At 39.2% G+C, this 19,000-nt stretch overlaps 1 protein-coding gene and 1 non-coding gene across 3 annotated transcripts in view; both read left to right on the top strand.

Moving 5' to 3' along the window:
- Positions 1-16,571, top strand: part of sugt1 (SGT1 homolog, MIS12 kinetochore complex assembly cochaperone) — a 41,605-nt gene extending 25,034 nt beyond the window's left edge. For both annotated transcript variants that reach the window (NM_001016156.3, XM_031895956.1), the window contains 4 exon segments: positions 2,606-2,713; positions 9,473-9,560; positions 11,852-12,033; positions 16,121-16,571. In NM_001016156.3, coding sequence (NP_001016156.1) covers positions 2,606-2,713; positions 9,473-9,560; positions 11,852-12,033; positions 16,121-16,222 — 480 coding nt within the window. In that variant the 3' untranslated portion in view covers positions 16,223-16,571.
- Positions 7,959-8,065, top strand: LOC116409347. Its single transcript, XR_004221789.1, has one exon. It is a non-coding gene; the product is annotated as a U6 spliceosomal RNA (small nuclear RNA).
- Positions 16,572-19,000: the final 2,429 nt, after the last annotated feature.

Raw genomic sequence — 19,000 nt, 5'->3', positions numbered from 1 at the left:
AACATGTTTCTCACAAACCACTGGTTGGGGATCACTGCTCTAATGCTTCAGTTGGGTTTAAAGGCATACTGTTTCAGAGTAAAAGTTTTTTTTTCTTGCCTATAAAAACAGTGTATAGAGGAGACTTTTTGGGTATAATATCACTGTTTTCTGTGTGGCACCGATTGTAGATCTACTATTGTGTTGCAAGAACATATTAAAAAAAGAATTTGATGTTCTGAAAGAAAATTTAACCAGTGGATAATTTATGTCCTAATAAGTGACCAGAGAATCTTATCAAATTGGTATTTGCATATTAGTAATTATTGCCTTATTTCTCTTTTGCATTTAGCTACCTTTTTGTGATGTTTTGTGTGTCACTCACGGATCACCTGACAGGAAAAAATGCAGTTTTTAAATGAAATAGGAAGCATTGGAGTTAAAGATCCCACTCTGTCCATTCATTGGCTGATATAATGATATAGTATGTGTGCCCTTGGTTTGTGCATATTATATGAAATAGTGATTTAAATATGGCCTGTTTTACATAATACATTTTATTTAGACCTGCAATGTTCAGAGGTTTAGTTTCCCTATAACGAAATAGCACTTGTGTCAGACAAACTTTCTGCCTATAGTTGGGTATAAGAAATATCTAAGGTTTTTGTTATTTCTTGCACAAAACAGTCCAGAATGTGGAAGTATAAGCACTTTCATGGTTATTAAAAGTATTTGTGTGAGAATGAGAGGTTCTTTTAAGGGGGTTGTTCACCTTTAATTTAAATTTCATAGTATGATGAAGAGAGTGGTATTCTGAGACAACTTGCAACTGGTCTTCATTTTTTTTTCTGTTTTTTAAATTATTTAGCTTTTTGTTCAGTAGCTATCTGGTTGCTAGGGTTCAATTTAACTTAGCAACCAGGCAGTGGTTTGAAAGAGCGACAGAATTATGAATAGAAGAGGGCCTGAATAGAAATATAAGTACTAAAATTGTACACTTACAGAGAAATAGTTTTTGGCTGCTGGGGTCAGTGACCCCCATTTGAAAGCTGGAAAGAGGCAGAAGAGGAAGGCAAATAATTAAACCTGGGGAAAGGTAGTGGCTTGTTTATGCAGAGCTCATTATCACTCCTGCTCACGGGTGTGAGAGAGGAAGTTAGCAAGGTTAAAACAAGACAGTGATCCGTAGCACTGGTGTGTATTATTCATTTAATCTGAATAGCTTCTTAAAGGGGGTTTATTAAAGCAGTGCAAAAGTTGCATATATCATGTCTACCATAAAAATTGGCAGTTGCAAAAGTTCTCAAAAGGGTACTCAGCAATTTTATGGGTGTCCCTTTAAAATCTGCTCTCAGAGCCAGAAGCCTAGGTTTTACTAATTTGATAAACCATTAAGTTTGAAATATACATCAGTGCAGCCTTTTCATATTTTTTTCAGAGTAAAAATATGGTTTGTAACCGTTCCCTAAGCCTGGCCCCCTGTTCCCCTGGTGATCTGACACTTTGGGACTCAAAAAAATTTAACAGTAGTCGACTGTCCTCAGCCTGCCTTCTGCCTGCATCCTCTATATCCCACAATTCCCTGCACATGTGATGTCAATAAGGAAAGGAACATCACAGTGCAATGCATTGAGGGTTATGTAGTTCCTGTATGCTGTGGAGAAATTGTTACAATTTGTAATATCAGTGTTTTAGGTGTTTTAGTCCCTCTTCCACTGCCAGGATTTCAAATGATGCAGAAAGAGAAGAACTGTTTTGCAGCTGGATTTCAGCATATAAAATGGTATTTATTCACATTTTGAAGAAACAAATTACAGTAACAGGAACATTAGGGGTTTCTGTGTGTGGGGCTCTTTAACAAAGTTTGGTTTGGAAGCTGGAGTTTTGCTTTAAAGCCAGCATATCGGCATGGATCCCATTGTGCCCGAGTTGCTTTTTGTTTTTAACAAACACCTTTAAAAACAGCACCTGTTATTTTCTTGTCTTCTTCTTTTAATTTTATACGTTAGACTCCTAATATATTAAGCACTTTACCAGCTGTTCTTTTATCAGTGAAACTCATAGGCACTACACTTCTGCCTGCAAAGGGTTCGATAGAGCAGAGTAGTCACACTTTGGGGAAATGAATACTCATTTCAATCTGCAGCCCATCAAATGTGTCCTTTTCTTTAGAATCATTGTTATTCTTGCAGTAATTAAGCAGCTGTTTTCATTTTGTTTACATAGAAAAGTGAGCAAACGGCTTTGTGCAGCTTTATACTAACAATGTTGTGTACTTGGGAGAACTGCACCAGTGCCTTTGCGCTGCAATGAAATCTTTCCTTACAAACAAGGAGCCATGGTACAGTTGAACAGAAGCACCTGCATATAGGCTGTAAGTGCTTTACACATTCTGCTGGCCTCTTTATTTTACATACTGACCTGGCATCCTTCTAAAGTGTCTTTATTTTCAAAAGAATTTTTAGAGGCAAATGAAGATTTGTTCTCAGAAACACTGTGCTTTTGTGAATAATGTTCATCTCTAACCATTATACCTACCGCCTATTCCAATCTCATACCACCGTTAAGCTTGAAATTGCAGGCATTAAATACCATATTCATAGAACTATTCTGCTTTTCCCTACAGTTAACCGTTAATATGAGTCTACCTTCTGGAGAAAACTACAGCTTAAATCTGCATCTCCTTCACGCCATCGTACCTGACCAGAGTATATTCAAGGTGCTTTCAACGAAGGTGAGCATTTTACCTGAGTTGTATCATTTTAAAGAGGCTACCAGGGAGAGGAAGTGAAGCAGCCAGGGATGATGGTGGCAGCCAGGGATGGCATTTGCCTACCCCACTGCACTACCTGCCTTTTATTATGAGGTACAGATATGGGACTTGTTATCAAATTGTTCAGAACCTGGGGTTTTCTGGATAAGGTGTCTTTCTGTAAGTTGGATCTTTATAATCCATATGTAATAAAAGGCACTAAGTTTCTCCAGGAGCAGTAACCCATAGCAACCAGCAACCAATCAGCAGGTAAAATTTACTGGCCCCTTTTTTAATAGCAAACATCTTATTAGTTGCTATTTGTTTCTGCTCCTGGGCAAACTTAGTGCCTTTTATTACTTATGGGGGGAAAAGTGTTTTCATTTTTTTTAAACTTCCATGTTTCAGATCTATGTTACCTCTTCAGAACTATGTCTATATGTAGCGCATTTCTACTGTAACCCTAAGGGCAAGATCACACGAAGCGGATTCTCTTTCCTATGTTTCCCGTGTGCCTGCACTGAAATGACAGAATCTGCTTCATTGCAGCCACACATGGCACAGTAATGAGTAGGTCCACCCAAAAATGCTTGCTTTCGTGTTTTATAGGTGGACCTACGCTCCTGTGTGTGTGGCTGCAGGTACAATGGCAGCGTGGGAAAGCGGATCTGCTTCTCTCAGCCTGATACAAAAATGTAGGGCTAAGAGAAGCGAATGTACGCTTTGAGTGACCTTACCCTAAACCACAATATGTGGGTTATTTTTCCTTAATTATAGCATCGTTAACATTGTAAATTATTTTTATACAGCAAAGAAAAAAATAAACTTTTTGTGTGCCTTTTGTTTTGCCTTTAATATAAATTCATACAGCTTAGTTACAATCAAGTACAAGCTACTGTTTTATTATTACAGAGAAAAAACAAATCCCTTATGCTAAGAATTGCATGGGACTCTGATAAATGACAGTTCCATAATTTGGAGTTATTTTTTATTCTAATGACAGTATCTCTTTAAGACCCCTCTCTTTAGATCTCCTTAGGCATCCTCCCATAGGAATGCTTATTTAAGTCTGCCGAGGAAAGCTGCAATGCTCTAGGTTAAAAAACACAGTTCTGAGGAAGTGACACAATAAACAGAAAATAGATGGGATTTTGGATTCAACGAAAGGCTGTTTTATGAAGAATATTTTGTTGAAGACAGATCTTATGCCCTTAAGGCATTAACATTCTCAGCATAACCGAGATAGAAACAGAATGTTATTGAAAATCTGTTCGATGAAAGAAATTGTCTGTGTGAGAATATCTATTCTTATGGATGGCAGTAAATAAAGCTCTGATGTTCGGGGAACACAAGCCATAATTGCTTGCACTGTTTGACAGAAGCACAGGCTTAGTAGCATAACTAATTAGTTTTAGGGCACAATAGTTTCTAATTAGTAAGAATACAAGGTGGCCTGCATGCAACTTGAGGTTTAGGCAGGGCATTTTTTCATAACTGACATCTGAAAATGTGGATATATTCAAATTAAATATTTTATTAGATTGATAGCTAAAATAAAGACTTAGAATACCAATTAGCTGCAGTGCCCTTGTGTAATGGGCAACAGACTGTGTAAAGGAATGTTCTGTTAGCACAATACTCCGTTAAATAGGCACTTAATGTGATGCAGCAAACTCTGCTTCCAGACACGTGCATAGTTAAAGGTAAGGGGGGCTCATTTATAAAAGCAGGGCCATTTACACCTGGGTAGTGACCCACAGCACCCAATTAGTGTTTTTTCAACCAGCTGCAGGTAGAACAATAAAAGCAAAAACATAATTGGCTGCCATAATTGACTGCCAAGGTACAGATTTGCCCAGTGTTGATAAATAACCACAGTATTTTAATACATTATTCTCTAGTGTCCTCTTATTAAAGGACAAAAAAAATTTAAAAACCGAATAACGTAACTACCTATACAGCAGACCCACCCGTGACTGCTATGTCTGCTGGATTGCAGTTCCTCCTGCCCAGCCCCTCTCCTACCTTTAAAATAGCGGCATGGCGACAGCGGTTCGGAAGGGGCCAGGGAAGGAGGGACTGCCTGCGCTGAGCCCCTTTTTTTTTGCAGGGGGGGCCCCACGTGATCAAGTTATGCCGCTGTGCTAACCCCACACTAATACTCCTGCCACAGGGTGCTTTCCATTAAATTGCTGTGCCACCGTCATCCTTAGATGTTGCACCTGACAGGTGCATATTCAGTATAGCAACTTTTTGGACTGCTGGGCAAGGGGACTGCAAGGGATCCTTGGGAAAATCAAAGAAGATAGTGCAGCTAATAAAAAGTACACTGGCCCAGTGCATTTATTTTAAAGCAGTGGAGGTCAGCCCAAAGCCAAAGCTTGTAATTTGCAGCATCCTATCTGCCCCATATCATGAGGTAACAATATGAGACATTCAAAATATATATGCCTGTGGCATTGTGAACAGTTTGATGCATAGAATTACACAACTGTGTGCCATGTAGAAACCCCAAAATTATATGTATTACATCATGTCGAAAAACGACTGCAAAATCAACACAATCTGCACATATCATTAGGTATCAAGGGAAACGTCCCAAATATCTTCTAAGGGCTGTGGCACACGGGGAGATTAGTCGCCCGCGGCAAAACTCCCTGTTCGCGGGCGACTAATCTCCCCGAGTTGCCTACCCCTGCCATCCCACCGGCGAACATGTAAGTCGCCGGCGGGATGGCAGACGCGGCGGGGCGATTTCAGGAAATCGCAGAAAAAGACTCGCGAGCCCTAAACAGTATGAAATCCGATATGCTTTGGAGTACCAAACTACACATATATAGAGCTTGTTTATGATAGACTAATTACATCTGGGGTATCTGTAAATTACCCCTTTAGTGTATAGCAGTTAAACATAAGATATTTTTGCTGAGGGATGTCAAAATCTTTGGGCTGGGCAGGCGTACGCAAATAGAGTGCAAGCCAAACTTAGATGCAGAAAGCCAGCCTTTTCACTCAACTGCGTATGTGCCTGCCTGGGCCTGGAGAAAAGAAGGCAGAAGAGGAAGGAGATTGCGTCAAAAGACCTTCTCCAGAAATACCCTGGTACTGTGATGTCTCCTGCTAACAGGAACACTGGGCATTGGGTTACAAACCATTATAATCACTGGGAAATGCCATGTGCCCCCCCCAGTGATTTTAACTTCAGTTTAAAGATACCCTCATTTTGTAGGCTGTAGTTAATAGTGTATTATACCTTAAACTGTCCTAAAAGGATCATTGCTTTTAGAGGGCTCTTCTATCCAAAAAAATGTTTTGCATAGCGAAACAAAAGTAATATCTGATTATATTCTTTGCAGTGCTGCCTCTGTCTCCCAAAACAATGCCAGCTAATTAAAGCCAATTATATACAAGTTACTCCTGGCCTGTATACAAGTTACTCCTGGCCTGTTTACAAGTTAGCCAGCCAGTTCTGAGAGGAGCTTGGGCGCACTGTCATGCTCTTGCTCCATGTAAACATAATTTTGCTATTCACAGAAAGCCTCAGTAACAGCCCTCTGTGGCACAACTATCAGGCCAGTTCTCCTTTTAGGCTAAAATGTTTTACCCAAAAGTAGTGATGAGCGAATCTGTCCCGTTTTGCTTCGCCAATAATATTCGATAAACGGCAAGAAAATTTGTGAAACGGCATTTGCATTTGTCACGTGATTTTTCGCCAATGGCGGAATCCGCTGCAAATCCATGCCTGCCAAAAAAATTCACTCATCACTACCCAAAAGACTGTCCCTAGTTGACTTCATTATGAATACTCACATTGGTTATTTCTCTTTATGTCGGGCAGTACTCTAGCTCCTTATATTAGCCTTGCTGTTCCCCCAACTTTCTCTATTTGCTTTAACTTCCATCTTTCTAAATTGTTGTCTTTAACCTTTTACTTTGTAGCAATAGCCTTGTGGTGTTAGGGCACTCTGGGAGCTCAGCATTTGGGGAGCAGCGCAGCAATGTTCTTCAGATAGTTAATGAATGACATTCCTACTTATTTTTTTTAAACTATCTAACAATATAAATGCACCCTGCCTGGGCAGCACAGTAATCAAGATTTATGTTCACAGATTGCTCCTTGCCGATTTGGAACTGAAGTGTCGACTTTCGAGAGAAATTGTGTTATGTTGACATCTTTTGTGCACACTGAAACTTGTATGAACTTTGAAAGCGCACAAGCAAGCCTTGTAGCAACTCTGTTCTTTCCCACCCTAGGATATGTTATTTGTAATAGTTTGCCTGCAGCTGGCATGCATTGACTGGTACAAATATGCTCTGTGTTGAACTTTTAGGAAGGTTCTTAGGTCCCTGCTGTGGGCTCGCATGAAGAGTGCAGTCAAAGGCCTTTTTGTTGCAAGGTCTATTTGGCTCCCCAGGACCTGGTGGTTTAGGTGCAATCATTTCTGTGTGTAAGGCCTGCACAGTTTCCCAGCTGGCGGCAGGGTACAAATGGAAACCTAATGAGAGAAATTGTGTTGCAGAGGGTTTGCAGTGTTTCAAACAGCATTTCTTGTAGCTGGGCTTTTTGTAAGCCGGCCACTTTGGGAAATAAGTAGGTTTGTGTGGATGGAACAGTGACTGAGATATGGGCAGCAGGCAGTCGTGCTGGGATTGGCAGCTTTTAATAGGAAGTTCTTTTGTAAGTTGTGCTCCCCACAGTACTGCAGCTATGACAAGAAATAAAAACTGCCCATGAACAGCTTTATCCTAACATTTTATGTCTTTTTCACAGTAATCTTTGGGACTGCTGTTAAAGTACATTCAATTTATAAAATCTTGCTTATTGATTTTAACTTACATTAAATTGGCATGGCTGTGTGTTGCTATGGTGTGCTTTTACTGCAGCCCTTTATACTATAGAACTGGACATCAAGTGTGTTGAGGCTTGAATGGCAGTATCTAGAATTAGCAAGGCTAATAGGAAAGGATGGTGCTATAATAAAATTGACTTGCACAAAAAAAATAAAATAAAAATCATTATTGCAGTTGACACACACATAGAGAACTCTGGTTCACTGTTTAGCCATCTTTTTTTATCTAAACAAAGCGCGCCAAGCATTAAACACAATAGGTTTACTCCTGTGTGTAGTAACCAGAATCAGTAGGATCCATCATTGCACAAATTGCCTGTGAAGAAAATACAGCAGTGCTAATAAAGTTTTGTTCAACTTAAAAATAGAAAATGTCTGCGCTCACTTTGGCAGCACATATAGTAAAATTGGAACGATACAGAGAAGATAAGCATGGCCCCTGCGCAAGGTTGACATGCAAATTCGTAAACCGTTCTATATATCTTTCATTTTTTATTTTTGTTCACTTTTAAACTGCGTTTGCATGCTGGCACTGATGCACATATCCTTAATACCGGAGGGACGGGAAAGTCAGAAGACTTAAAACACAGTGCAGCATGTTTTATAGTTTCCATTTATGCTTTTAAACATTTAACACAGTACAGATAGAAAGTAAGCAAAAATGTTACAATGTCAGGTAGCGACCATGTCTACCAAATGAGTTTACACCAAAGCAAATATCTGCATCTATATAAAGCAGGTAAAAACCAGCAGGTGATTAATAGGGCCAAATGTGCAAAGTATATTATAATACTGAGAAATATAATGATTCAGGTTTCCAAAAAGTTATTTGGGTTGGCTTGCAGGGTTGATGTCCAGCCAAGGGGCCCAGATCTTATCATATTTCTGTTTGCACTTTTACTAATTATTTATTGTTGATATAAAGGGTTTTTGCCAAAGAGCTACTTCTGTGTAAGAAATTGAAAAATTAAAATATTGTTAACAGACAAAGTGCTCAGAAGAGCACTCTGAGCAATTTGACATAGTTGTATGGGTGGGTATATTCCCTCTCTAAGAATCTGGAGTAGCATCTGATCTAGTTAGACATTTCTATAATCAGTGCATCAGTTTTCTCTCTCTGTGTGCTAGAGAGAAATCTGGCATTGACTAGCATTCTGCAATGCCCGAGCAGGTATGGGAAGCACACCAACCAGCTGGGACAAGCAATTTGAAACTATCTGATTCCTGAACTTCTCATATATAATTTTATTTTAGACTGGTCTTGGTGATGATGAGAATTGTTTGTAATATATTTTGTTAGCACATGTCAGATATCTGAGTTTGCCCGAACCTAATGCTCCATCTGTTACTATGCAAGGTAAAATGTCTGTACTGCTATTGTTACTTATTAAAATGCTCAAAACTTTGTAGGTTTCTGGTCAATCAGCCTTGGTAACCTTTTGTCCTATGGAACAAAATGTTAGAATACAGTTCTTCATACATTTCATGCTTTGCTCTCTCTTAACATAAACATGAAGCTCGTGGGTTGCTCAGCACAGTGCAGTTCTGTGTTTCTTGCCAGTAATTGCCTGTGTAGTGCAACCTGTCCCACTTTTCATTTATGTGTGTGTTAAGTGGTCTATGGCAGGTACTGGACATAATAATCAACGCTACAATTTGCACAACCCAAACACCCCATGTGTTATTATTGTGTCAAATTGGACTCATCAGTGTGGTGCCTAGGTGCAAGCAAGGGCCACATGCAGTCCGACAGATCAATGTTGCCTTGTTCTGCAGCTACGGTTCTAAAACCAGAGTTGAATTACATAGTCCAAATAATCAGGATCTTCAACCATTACTATCCATCTCTTCGAAATTGCTGGTTCTTACTCCTTTGCATTTCTTTTTCTAGGTAGAGATAAAATTGAAGAAAACTGAGGCAATGCGTTGGGAAACATTAGAAGGCAAGGCAGATAGTCAAGTGAAGCATTTTACTCAAGGTATGCTTATTCATGCAAATATTACACTATATATCCAGCTTAGCAGTGTATTTTTGTATCATTACCAGCGTTTCTGCCCACAAAAGCGGTTTTGAGAATATAGACTTCTCCAACATTACTAGTTATCCAGCCTGAGTATGGTTATTAAAGGACTTCTAATCACCACATCCAAAATTCACATATATTGATACAACAGTAATTTGTATCAAGTAAAGTAAATATGTCTCCCTTAAAGTCCTGAATTTAGAAAATTGTACATTGTTTTTATTTATAACGGCATCATCATCCAGTCTTAGGCTGACTGCAGCTTTAGGTCATATCCTTATGTAAATATTTTTGAAAAGTGAGAAATCCTGTGTTTTTAATGTATATTTATTTTAACTTAAAGTAATACTGTCATGGGAAAACATGTTGTTTTCAAAACACATCAGTTAATAGAGCTTCTTCATACGAATCCTGCATTGAAATCTGTTTTTCAAAACAGATTTTTTTATATTTAATTTTGAAATTTACATGGGCCTAGCCATATTCTTAATTTTCCAGGGTGCCACAGCCATGTGACCTGTGCACTTTAATGCTGAGCTGCAAGTTGGTGTGATGATATCCCCCTTCCAGCAGCCGATCAGCAGAACAATAGGAAGGTAGCAAGATAGCAGCTCCCAGTAGGTATCAAAATAGCACTCAATAGTAAGAAATCCAAGTCCAGCTTGGGACTCCTCCAGTTATATGGGAGTAGGAGAAACAATAGGTTACCTGAAAGCAGTTCTAATGTGTAGCGCTGGCTTCTTCTGAAAGCTCAGACTCAGGCACAATGCTCTGAGATGGCGCCTACACACCAATATTACAGCTAAAAAAAAATACATTTGTTTGTAAAAACTTTAAACTGAATTATTTGCTATGTAAACAGTGTTAGAAAAAGTATACCATAAAAATCATGACAGTATCCCTTTAAGAACTGATGCAGTACAAAGCCTTATGAATACTATGGTACACACATATCTCTTATACATATGTAAGTTTAAGGTAATTTATCATCTCTTAATTTAAGTGTAAATACCATTATTACATTAATTAAAAGACTACTACAGATATTGGATCAGTTATCCGGAAAACCGTTATCCAAAGATCTCTGAATTACAGAAAGCCCATCTCCTACAGACTCCATTTTAATCAAATAATTCAGATTTTTAAAATTGATTTCCTTTTTCTCTGTAATAATAAAACAGTACCATGTAATTGATCCCAACTAAGATATAAATTAATTCTTATTGGATGCAAAACAGTCCTGTTGGGTTTAATGAATGCTTTATTAAATTTTGAGTACACTAAAGGTGGCTAAGATCCCCTCCCTTGGCGACCCCAATTTGGGCAATATCGGGCTAATGATAACGATCAAATTAGAATGGTGGGTATAGGCACCGTTGGATCGGGGAATCAAACCTGTCTGGTCATGATCTGCCTGATTTCAGGCCAGATGTGTCGGTCGGACAGGCCCCTGGTTTGTGCTTATAAAAAGCTGCCAAATTGGTCCAAAGTACCAATATCAGCAGCTAGAATCAGCCTGTGTATGGCAACCTTTAAGGTATGGAGATCCAAATTATGGAAAGATCCATTTTCTGGAAAACCCTTGGTCCCAAGCATTCTGGATAAAGTGTCCTGTACCTGTATAATAAAATTAGTTGTTCCCTTATAAAAATTTTTTTTTTTTTTTTAAATAAAAGCCAAGAACCAAACAGATGCACACAGTTTTAGCACATTCTCTCCAGGACACCCCCTAGGTCTGTAACAGTAGGTGAGGCAAAAGGGAGACAGTTGTGCCACTTCTTTAGGGTGTCCCCTCACAGTCACCTTCTTGTGCTAATCTTGTACCACATGTTTCTCTGTGTATATTTGCCCAGTTTAGCCTCAGCAGATCCCTTGGGCAAGAGCAGCATAATTATACCAATGTCCTTATATGACTGGATTTACAGATGATCTGCCCAGATATTGGTCAGGCAAGCAGTTAGTGTGCACCAATAAGCTGGTGGCTATGGCTTTTGTAACCCAGGTTTGGCCAGCTTAACTCTAAAAAAAAAAAGATTGCTTTTGGTTGATGACTTTGTTCATGTGGACATACATGAACTTAGTGGCTAAGTGTTAGCAAATTGTAGTAAATAAGCATCTCTGTTACCAGTATAGGATATTTCAAGTGATCTTGACAGATTTAAAATTTTATATTGTTATCATGCTTATAAATCATTTTCTGCTGATGTGTTGTATACACCTAATTCTGGTGTTTCTGTTCCCTGCAGAATCCATGCACAAATACCCCTCTTCCTCACACTATACTAAGAACTGGGATAAACTGGTGGGTCAGATCAAAGAGGAGGAGAAAAATGAAAAACTGGAAGGGGATGCTGCACTAAATCAACTTTTTCAGCAGATTTACTCAGATGGGAACGATGAAGTGAAACGCGCCATGAACAAGTCATTTGTGAGTCAAAAAAGATCTCTTATTGTTTGGCTAGTGTTTAAGCGCCATACTGCCATACTGGTCTGTACTGTCAAAATTGCACTTCAAAATTGTAATGCATTATCTGTGTTTTTATACTGTCACTGAAGTTTTATAGGGAATGACTGGGTTGACAGCTGTTCTGTACAGCAACATGTGCAGCAGCTCAATGCAAGCAGCAAAAAGGCACCTCCACATGATGTTTGCCCGTGCCTCTGCTGCAAACATTGTACTAAAATTGTACTGTTCTGCACATGTGCCTGGGGATTGGGGGGACGGGGTGGGGTGGGGATTATCATTTTCATGAATTTTGAGTGTTGTGTCAGGTGTGTGCATTTTTAGGTAAAAATTGCAGCCAGAAAATTTGTATCAAAATATGCAATAATGAGCAAGTTTAACAGAAGTCCTGGAGTGACACAAAACACTTTGGGAATATATTAGGATGGCTGTAGGGTAGAGACAGAATGCTGCTTGTGCAAGAGTAATAGCCAAGTGCTTCATGCCATACAGAAAGCCTGGTGTAATCCATTTACCCTTTGTCTTTTTACATCTCTATTTCACTGTTTGTACGTGACTAACATGCTTGGAAATTTTCTTTTAATACATATATCCTGGTTTTATAAAGTGCATGTTTTATAGAAATGCTAAACTTTTCCCTGGCCACCAACTCATTTAAGCAAAATAAATTTTTTTTTTTTTGTAACTAAAAACTTGTTATTTAAGGTACGGTAGTATCCTTTCTGGTTAGAATAAAGTAGTCGAGTAATGATTTTTGGCGGGGAATACGGATACCGAATCAGTAACACAACAACAGATTGAAAAGACTCATGGAAAGATCAATATCTGCAATCTGAACGTTTCACATTACTCCAGTGTAGGAAGGAGAAACTGATTTAAAGAGACATGTGACTAACTAATTATTGATTGAGAAAAGGAAACATGTTTTGCATAGCTTTTCTTCCTGAGTTAAATAATGGCATTCTCTTGGCCGAGAGGCACTTTGCTTGGTAAAGCAGGCACGTGTGGTATCCCTGGTATAACACTTATGCATAGAAATAAGGCTCCCTGTGCAGAATAAATGACTTTGGGGGTTTTCAGTACACATTAATAGGAAAATGATATCCTTTCTCAGATATGGTGTATTGCTCCTTTCAGAGGGAGAACCAACAAATGTACAGTAAATGCATGTATCTGGATTACATGAAGGCTCATGTGGGAAGAGAAGAAGAGATATATATATATTTATGTTTGTCACCGCTGCTCTATTTTAGACATTTTAAAGATTATTATTGGGCTCATGTTCATAACTGTGGATTATCTATTTAAATGCAGTGACACCATGAGGAACCTGGGTATGTAAGAATTTGCACCTACTATTGGGGCATCCCACACAGGCTGCTTCTTTACAACAACTGACCAATTGGCAAAGAGAAAGATGTGGTATAAGATTTTTTTTACCCCTGGAAATTCTTGCTCTTCCCCCAGAATTGCAGAGTCTTTATGTATCTTTATGTATACAATACAAACTGTATATTATACTCAAGGGAAGTAAGAACAATTGAGTGTAATTAGTGAAATTAAAACTCCATTATTTTCAGTGTGTACATTTGGGCTGTAGTTAAAGTAGTGGTTCACCTTTATTTTAACTTTTATTTTGGTATAGAATGGCCAATTCTAAGTGACCTTTCAATTGGTCTTCATTATTTGTTATAGTTTTTGAATTATTTGTCACCATCTTTCAACTCTTTGCAGTTTTTAAATGGGGGTCACTGAAAAAACTATTGCTCTGTGAGGCTCCAGTTTTATGGTTATTGTTACTTGTAACTTTCTTTTCTATTCAGTCCCTCTTTTATTCATCCAAACCACCCCCTGGTTGCTAAGGTAACTTGGACCCTAGCAACCAAAATAGCTGCTGAAACGCCAAACTGGAGAGCTACTGAACTGCGCCTAATGATGCAGGCAGGACCTCGAACCTACCATCAACTCCTGACTGTAATGTAGCTCCAGGGTTCCCTTTGTGCCCAGCGTCAATAGGCACATTTAATTTACACACAAAAAATCGAGCGCAAGTGTCACTCACATGTGGAACACAGGAATGGCAGCAGGCAGACTTCCTTGTGATTGCATCTACTCTGTGACAAAATGCACACATAGTTGCGTTCATTTTGGTGAATCTGGCGCAATTGCACCCTTGGGGACTACATTGGCATTGGAATTCTGGGGCAAAAAACCTGTGCTGTGGGGAGAAAAACCATGGCAATTGCACTTTGAAAACTGCACTCACAGTTGTAAACGAGCCCTGTACTCTTTGGATCAAATTAAGCATAAATCCTTTGCTACCTCCTTAGTTACTAGCAGTCATAGTAATGCCTTCCCATTGTCCTGTACAATCCCCCACCCCCAGGAGCCCACTATCAACCCTGGCAGTGGGTATTCAAGAGCCCAAAGATTAAGCTGCTCCCTGTCATTGCCTACTGGCCATTACCCCCATTACTGTGGGACCCTGTAAGCTGCTCACATGTTATTTATATTGTGCCACTCACAATATTTGCAGCATTTGGGAACTGTTCCCTCACACTCAACCTGCTCATCAAGATCTTATATACCTGTTTAGCCCTGCCTTTATGAGTAGATTGAATAAACCTGTTACATACTAGCAGCTGCTTCTGTTAGATATTAGCTCCTAAGGAATGACACTTCCATGTAATTTTGCCCTGGCCAGTAGAGTTCAGCCGAAGGGGTGTGCCATGGCCCTTATGGCAGCTTGAAATCATTTAAAGGAAAAATAAACCCTAAAAATGAATATGGCACAAGATTCGGGGCTACTGGAGGCATCTAATGAGGCACAGATTGTCACTTGGGCTGTACAAAAGCTTTGTTGTCATATTCTTTTCTCCCATCAGAGAACATAAATGTATTTGCAAATAATACTTCACTCTTGCTATTCATTTTGTCCCGTGTGTAATGGTTGTGTGTGTGTGTGTGTGTGTATATATATATAAATATATATATATATATAATTCCCTCTATGTTCCCAATCTTTTGCTGTTTCTCCTATAATAGAATAGCATTGAACATAATTAGAACCAATTTTGATTTTATAAAGGTTGAGATAAAATACAATTTATGTGTTACATTTATTTATGTTCTCCCTTCTGTGTTTTATCATCTTGATTTCATTCTGTACTGACAAATCCTATGGTACCTATCGGTTTCATAAGAGGAAGGAAGGCAAAATGATGTGTGTGGCTCATAAAAACTGAAGGAAATGAATTTCGTACTTGAAATACAGGTTTTCCCAGGACTGCAATTTTAGCAGCTTCTGAATTGAAAAATGACTGATGCAGAAAAGAAAATTAACATAATCTTTCTGTGCAATGAAATCCTGCTAGCTCTGTTTAATGAAAATCCAATGTGACTAATAACCATTAAAGAGGGCTTCATTTTTCCCATCATGCTCCTCAAGACTGTATATTTATTCAATGGAAAACAACTTTCTATCAGGTAGAGGAGTTGTTTCCAGTTAGATGTAGTTCTGGCACTGGGAGCAGCTAGGGGGGCGCCTTCAAAATGTCGTACATTAAACTCACACTCGCTTAGGGAATTCTTAAACTCTACTCATGTCCTGAGTCCGTATTCAGACACACTAACCCCATAGTAGTCAGTGAGATCAGTAATAAAGCTAATAATCTCTCAAAAGAGAGAGGCTGCATCTTGCCAGATGGTCTCAGATATTTCCATTTATCTGACTAGTTAAACAGTCCCTATAGCTCCATGTTTTATCTTCCTTTTCCTTACAACATGTAAAATCTCTATTTTATGCTTTTCTCTGTTTTGTTGTTTAAACATTGATTTTTTGCAATGTTCAACTGCCGTTATGTCTTAGGGTCCTTCCTTATTACACCCATTGCCCTCCTGCAGTGTTACATGCCTCTGACGAGACCAGAGGAATGGCTTAGCGCTTCAGCAGGAGGGGGGGCATTAAGGCTTTTATGAGTTTATACCTCACACCTCATAGTGTGAAAGGACAAGTTAGATTTGGCATTGACAGTCACCTTTTCTTTTACAGATGGAGTCAGGAGGAACCGTGCTGAGCACCAACTGGACAGATGTGGGCAAGAAGAAAGTAGACGTAAATCCCCCAGATGATATGGAATGGAAACAATACTAGTTATCCTGCTGCAGTCCGTACGTTTATTGAAGCAGTCTGATGCACAACAAGCTGATGAGACATCACTCCTTACCTTTTGCGCCCTTTCTTTTCCCAGAATGCTAATTGTTTGCTGCTTCCATTAAATGTTGCACAAAGTGAATGAAATGACAAGCGAGCCTAATCCTTTATTCCTGTTTTGTTAGGAGCCAGCCCTGTAGTATGTATATAGTGATTTCTGATGCACATTCACTCAGATAACTTATTGGCCGGAGGTGCAGCTCTCCTGTCAGCTTGTTGGAAATCTTTCTCACTGACCCACTCTTGGCCTTTTTATCAACTGCAAATTATAAATATACTTTTTCAATGATTTGTTGGTGCTTTATTGATACAAAGGTGCTGAAGATGCTGCCTGCACTCTGTCGCACACATGTGGGGTTAGAGGCGTATGTGTTAGTAATGTGAATGGCTGTTGTGTTTCATTTGCTTGTCCTGCTGGAGGCACGATGGCTGGCTGACGTGACTGCAATTATTCACCATAGGAGAGGCACAGTCCCTATACATCCTTTGTTTGTCAGAGAATACGCTAATGTTGATGAAAAGACCAACCAAATGCTGCCACCAACAAAGTATTACAATCTATGGCAGTATTCTGGTCATTGTGCAAGATCATGCTCTGGGCAAGCTGACGCCATTTAGATGTTTTTGAATACTCTGTTTAGATTAGGGCCAATAGTTCAGTAACATGTCAAGGACTAATTGGTTCCCATACTTATATAATTAGCTACTATTTAAATGCTCACCATGATATTTCATAAACTAAAATAAGCAGGGGCTAGTTAGACAGTAATAGTAGGGCAAGCACAAGATAAGGCCCAATAGCACATTATTAGTAAACCCCACTTCTATGTAAGGCCCTACCTGCCAGTTAAATAGCATATTATCAGTAAGCCCAGTTTTAAAAGCACAAGCCTAGTGCACACTTGTCAGTCAGTAGCTGATCTGTCTTCTGTCAGTGATCAACTTTCCTTAATGGGGATGCTGGGCTAGTACATGAGCACCTATAGGAGTCTTCCCACTTGGTTTCTCATTCCTTCCTGGTAATTATTTTTCTAAGGGGGTGATTTATCAACGGTCGAGTTTAATTTTTTTGCCTGATTCAATGTTTTTTGCGCTGAACAAATTCAAATTCGAGTTGTTATTTTGAAACCGAAGGAGAACTAATAAAAATTAACAGTAACAGTGTAGTCTCCCAGAGCAAGGACTGCCAGGGTCAGTGACCCCCATTTAAAGGAGAAGGAAAGGTAAAAACTAAGTAAGCTTTATCAGAAAGGTCTATGTAAATACAGCCATAAGCACTCACAGAAAAGCTGCACTGACTTCTCTGAAAAAAGATTAGTTGTGTCTGTAATTCCTGTGCCAGAGACACGCAGCTTTCAGCTCTTTCCTGCTCCCCCCTCCCTCAAGAATGCTATGAACTCACTCCCCCCCCTTAGGAATGTGGATCTGAGCCAATCAGCAGGAAGCTGACTCATAGTCTTACTGAGCATGTTCACTTGGTCTGGGTATCTGTGCAGGAGTGAGGCATTATGGGAACTTTCTTTACACAGCTCAGCGTTTCTTCCTGTTTGGCTTCTGATCACCTGAACAGGTTAAATATGGGGAGACTTAAGGGCACTATTGAGAGAACTGAAGGTATGCCTGCAGCTTGAGATTAACTCTTTATTAGCCTTTCCTTCTCCTTTAGAGGAGGTGAAAAGATGCAGAAGGGAAAGGCGAATAATACATAATAAGCTATACAAATAATGGAAACCAGTCACAAAGTTGCTAACAGTAATAGGACATCCTATGACATAAGTCATAAAAAATTAACTTAGAGGTGCAGCATTTTATATGTAAAATAATTAAGTCCTTATTCTAACAGGGAAACATTGATCCATGGTTGGGAATGTAATATGTACTGTATGAATATCAAATAACCAGACTCTACAACTGTTATTTCACTATTGGCCCTGGCTACAGATCATATATCTGTTTTAAATGTTTCTGTAAGGAGAAAGTTTCCTCGCGTGTGACCCTGCACAGTGTATAGTGGTCAGCATTGCAGGGCCGAGGTTCCATTCCAGGATATGATCTATAAGCGGTTGGTATGTTCCTCTGTGTTCCCCTCAGGTGCTTCCCACACTCCACAGCATACAGACAGGTTAACGGACTCCTGAAGGCAGCTTCCTACCCGCTATTCCCTATTAAATTAATTATTTCCTTCTAAGCTTCATCTTCGAATTGCACATTTTATTGTCCAATTTGCTTTCCCAAAACTTTATTTGCACCTTAAAGGGATACTGTCATGATTTTTATGGTGTATTTTTTACTTCTAAATTACACTGTTTACATAGCAAATAATTCACTCTACCATTTCAAATTCTATTCTTGAGCCAACAAATGTATTTTTTTTAGTTATAATATTGGTGTGTAGGTGCCATCTCAGTGCATTGTGCCTGAGTCTGAGCTTTCAGAAGGAGCCAGCGCTACACAGTAGAACTGCTTTCAGGTAACCTATTGTTTCTGCTACTCCCATGTAACTGGAGGAGTCCCAAGCCGGACTTGGATTTCTTACTATTGAGTGCTATTCTGATACCTACTGGGAGCTGCTATCTTGCTCCCTTCCCATTGTTCTGCTGATCAGCTGCTGGTAGGGGGGTGATATCACTCCAACTTGCAGCACAGCAGTAAAGTTACATAGTTACTATGTAACTAATGCATTTTGAAAAAGACATGTTTTCCCATGACAGTATAATG

Source organism: Xenopus tropicalis, chromosome 2 (genome assembly GCF_000004195.4).
Source record: "Xenopus tropicalis strain Nigerian chromosome 2, UCB_Xtro_10.0, whole genome shotgun sequence".
NCBI lineage: Eukaryota > Metazoa > Chordata > Amphibia > Anura > Pipidae > Xenopus > Xenopus tropicalis.
This window is presented reverse-complemented; position numbering and strand designations above follow the sequence as displayed.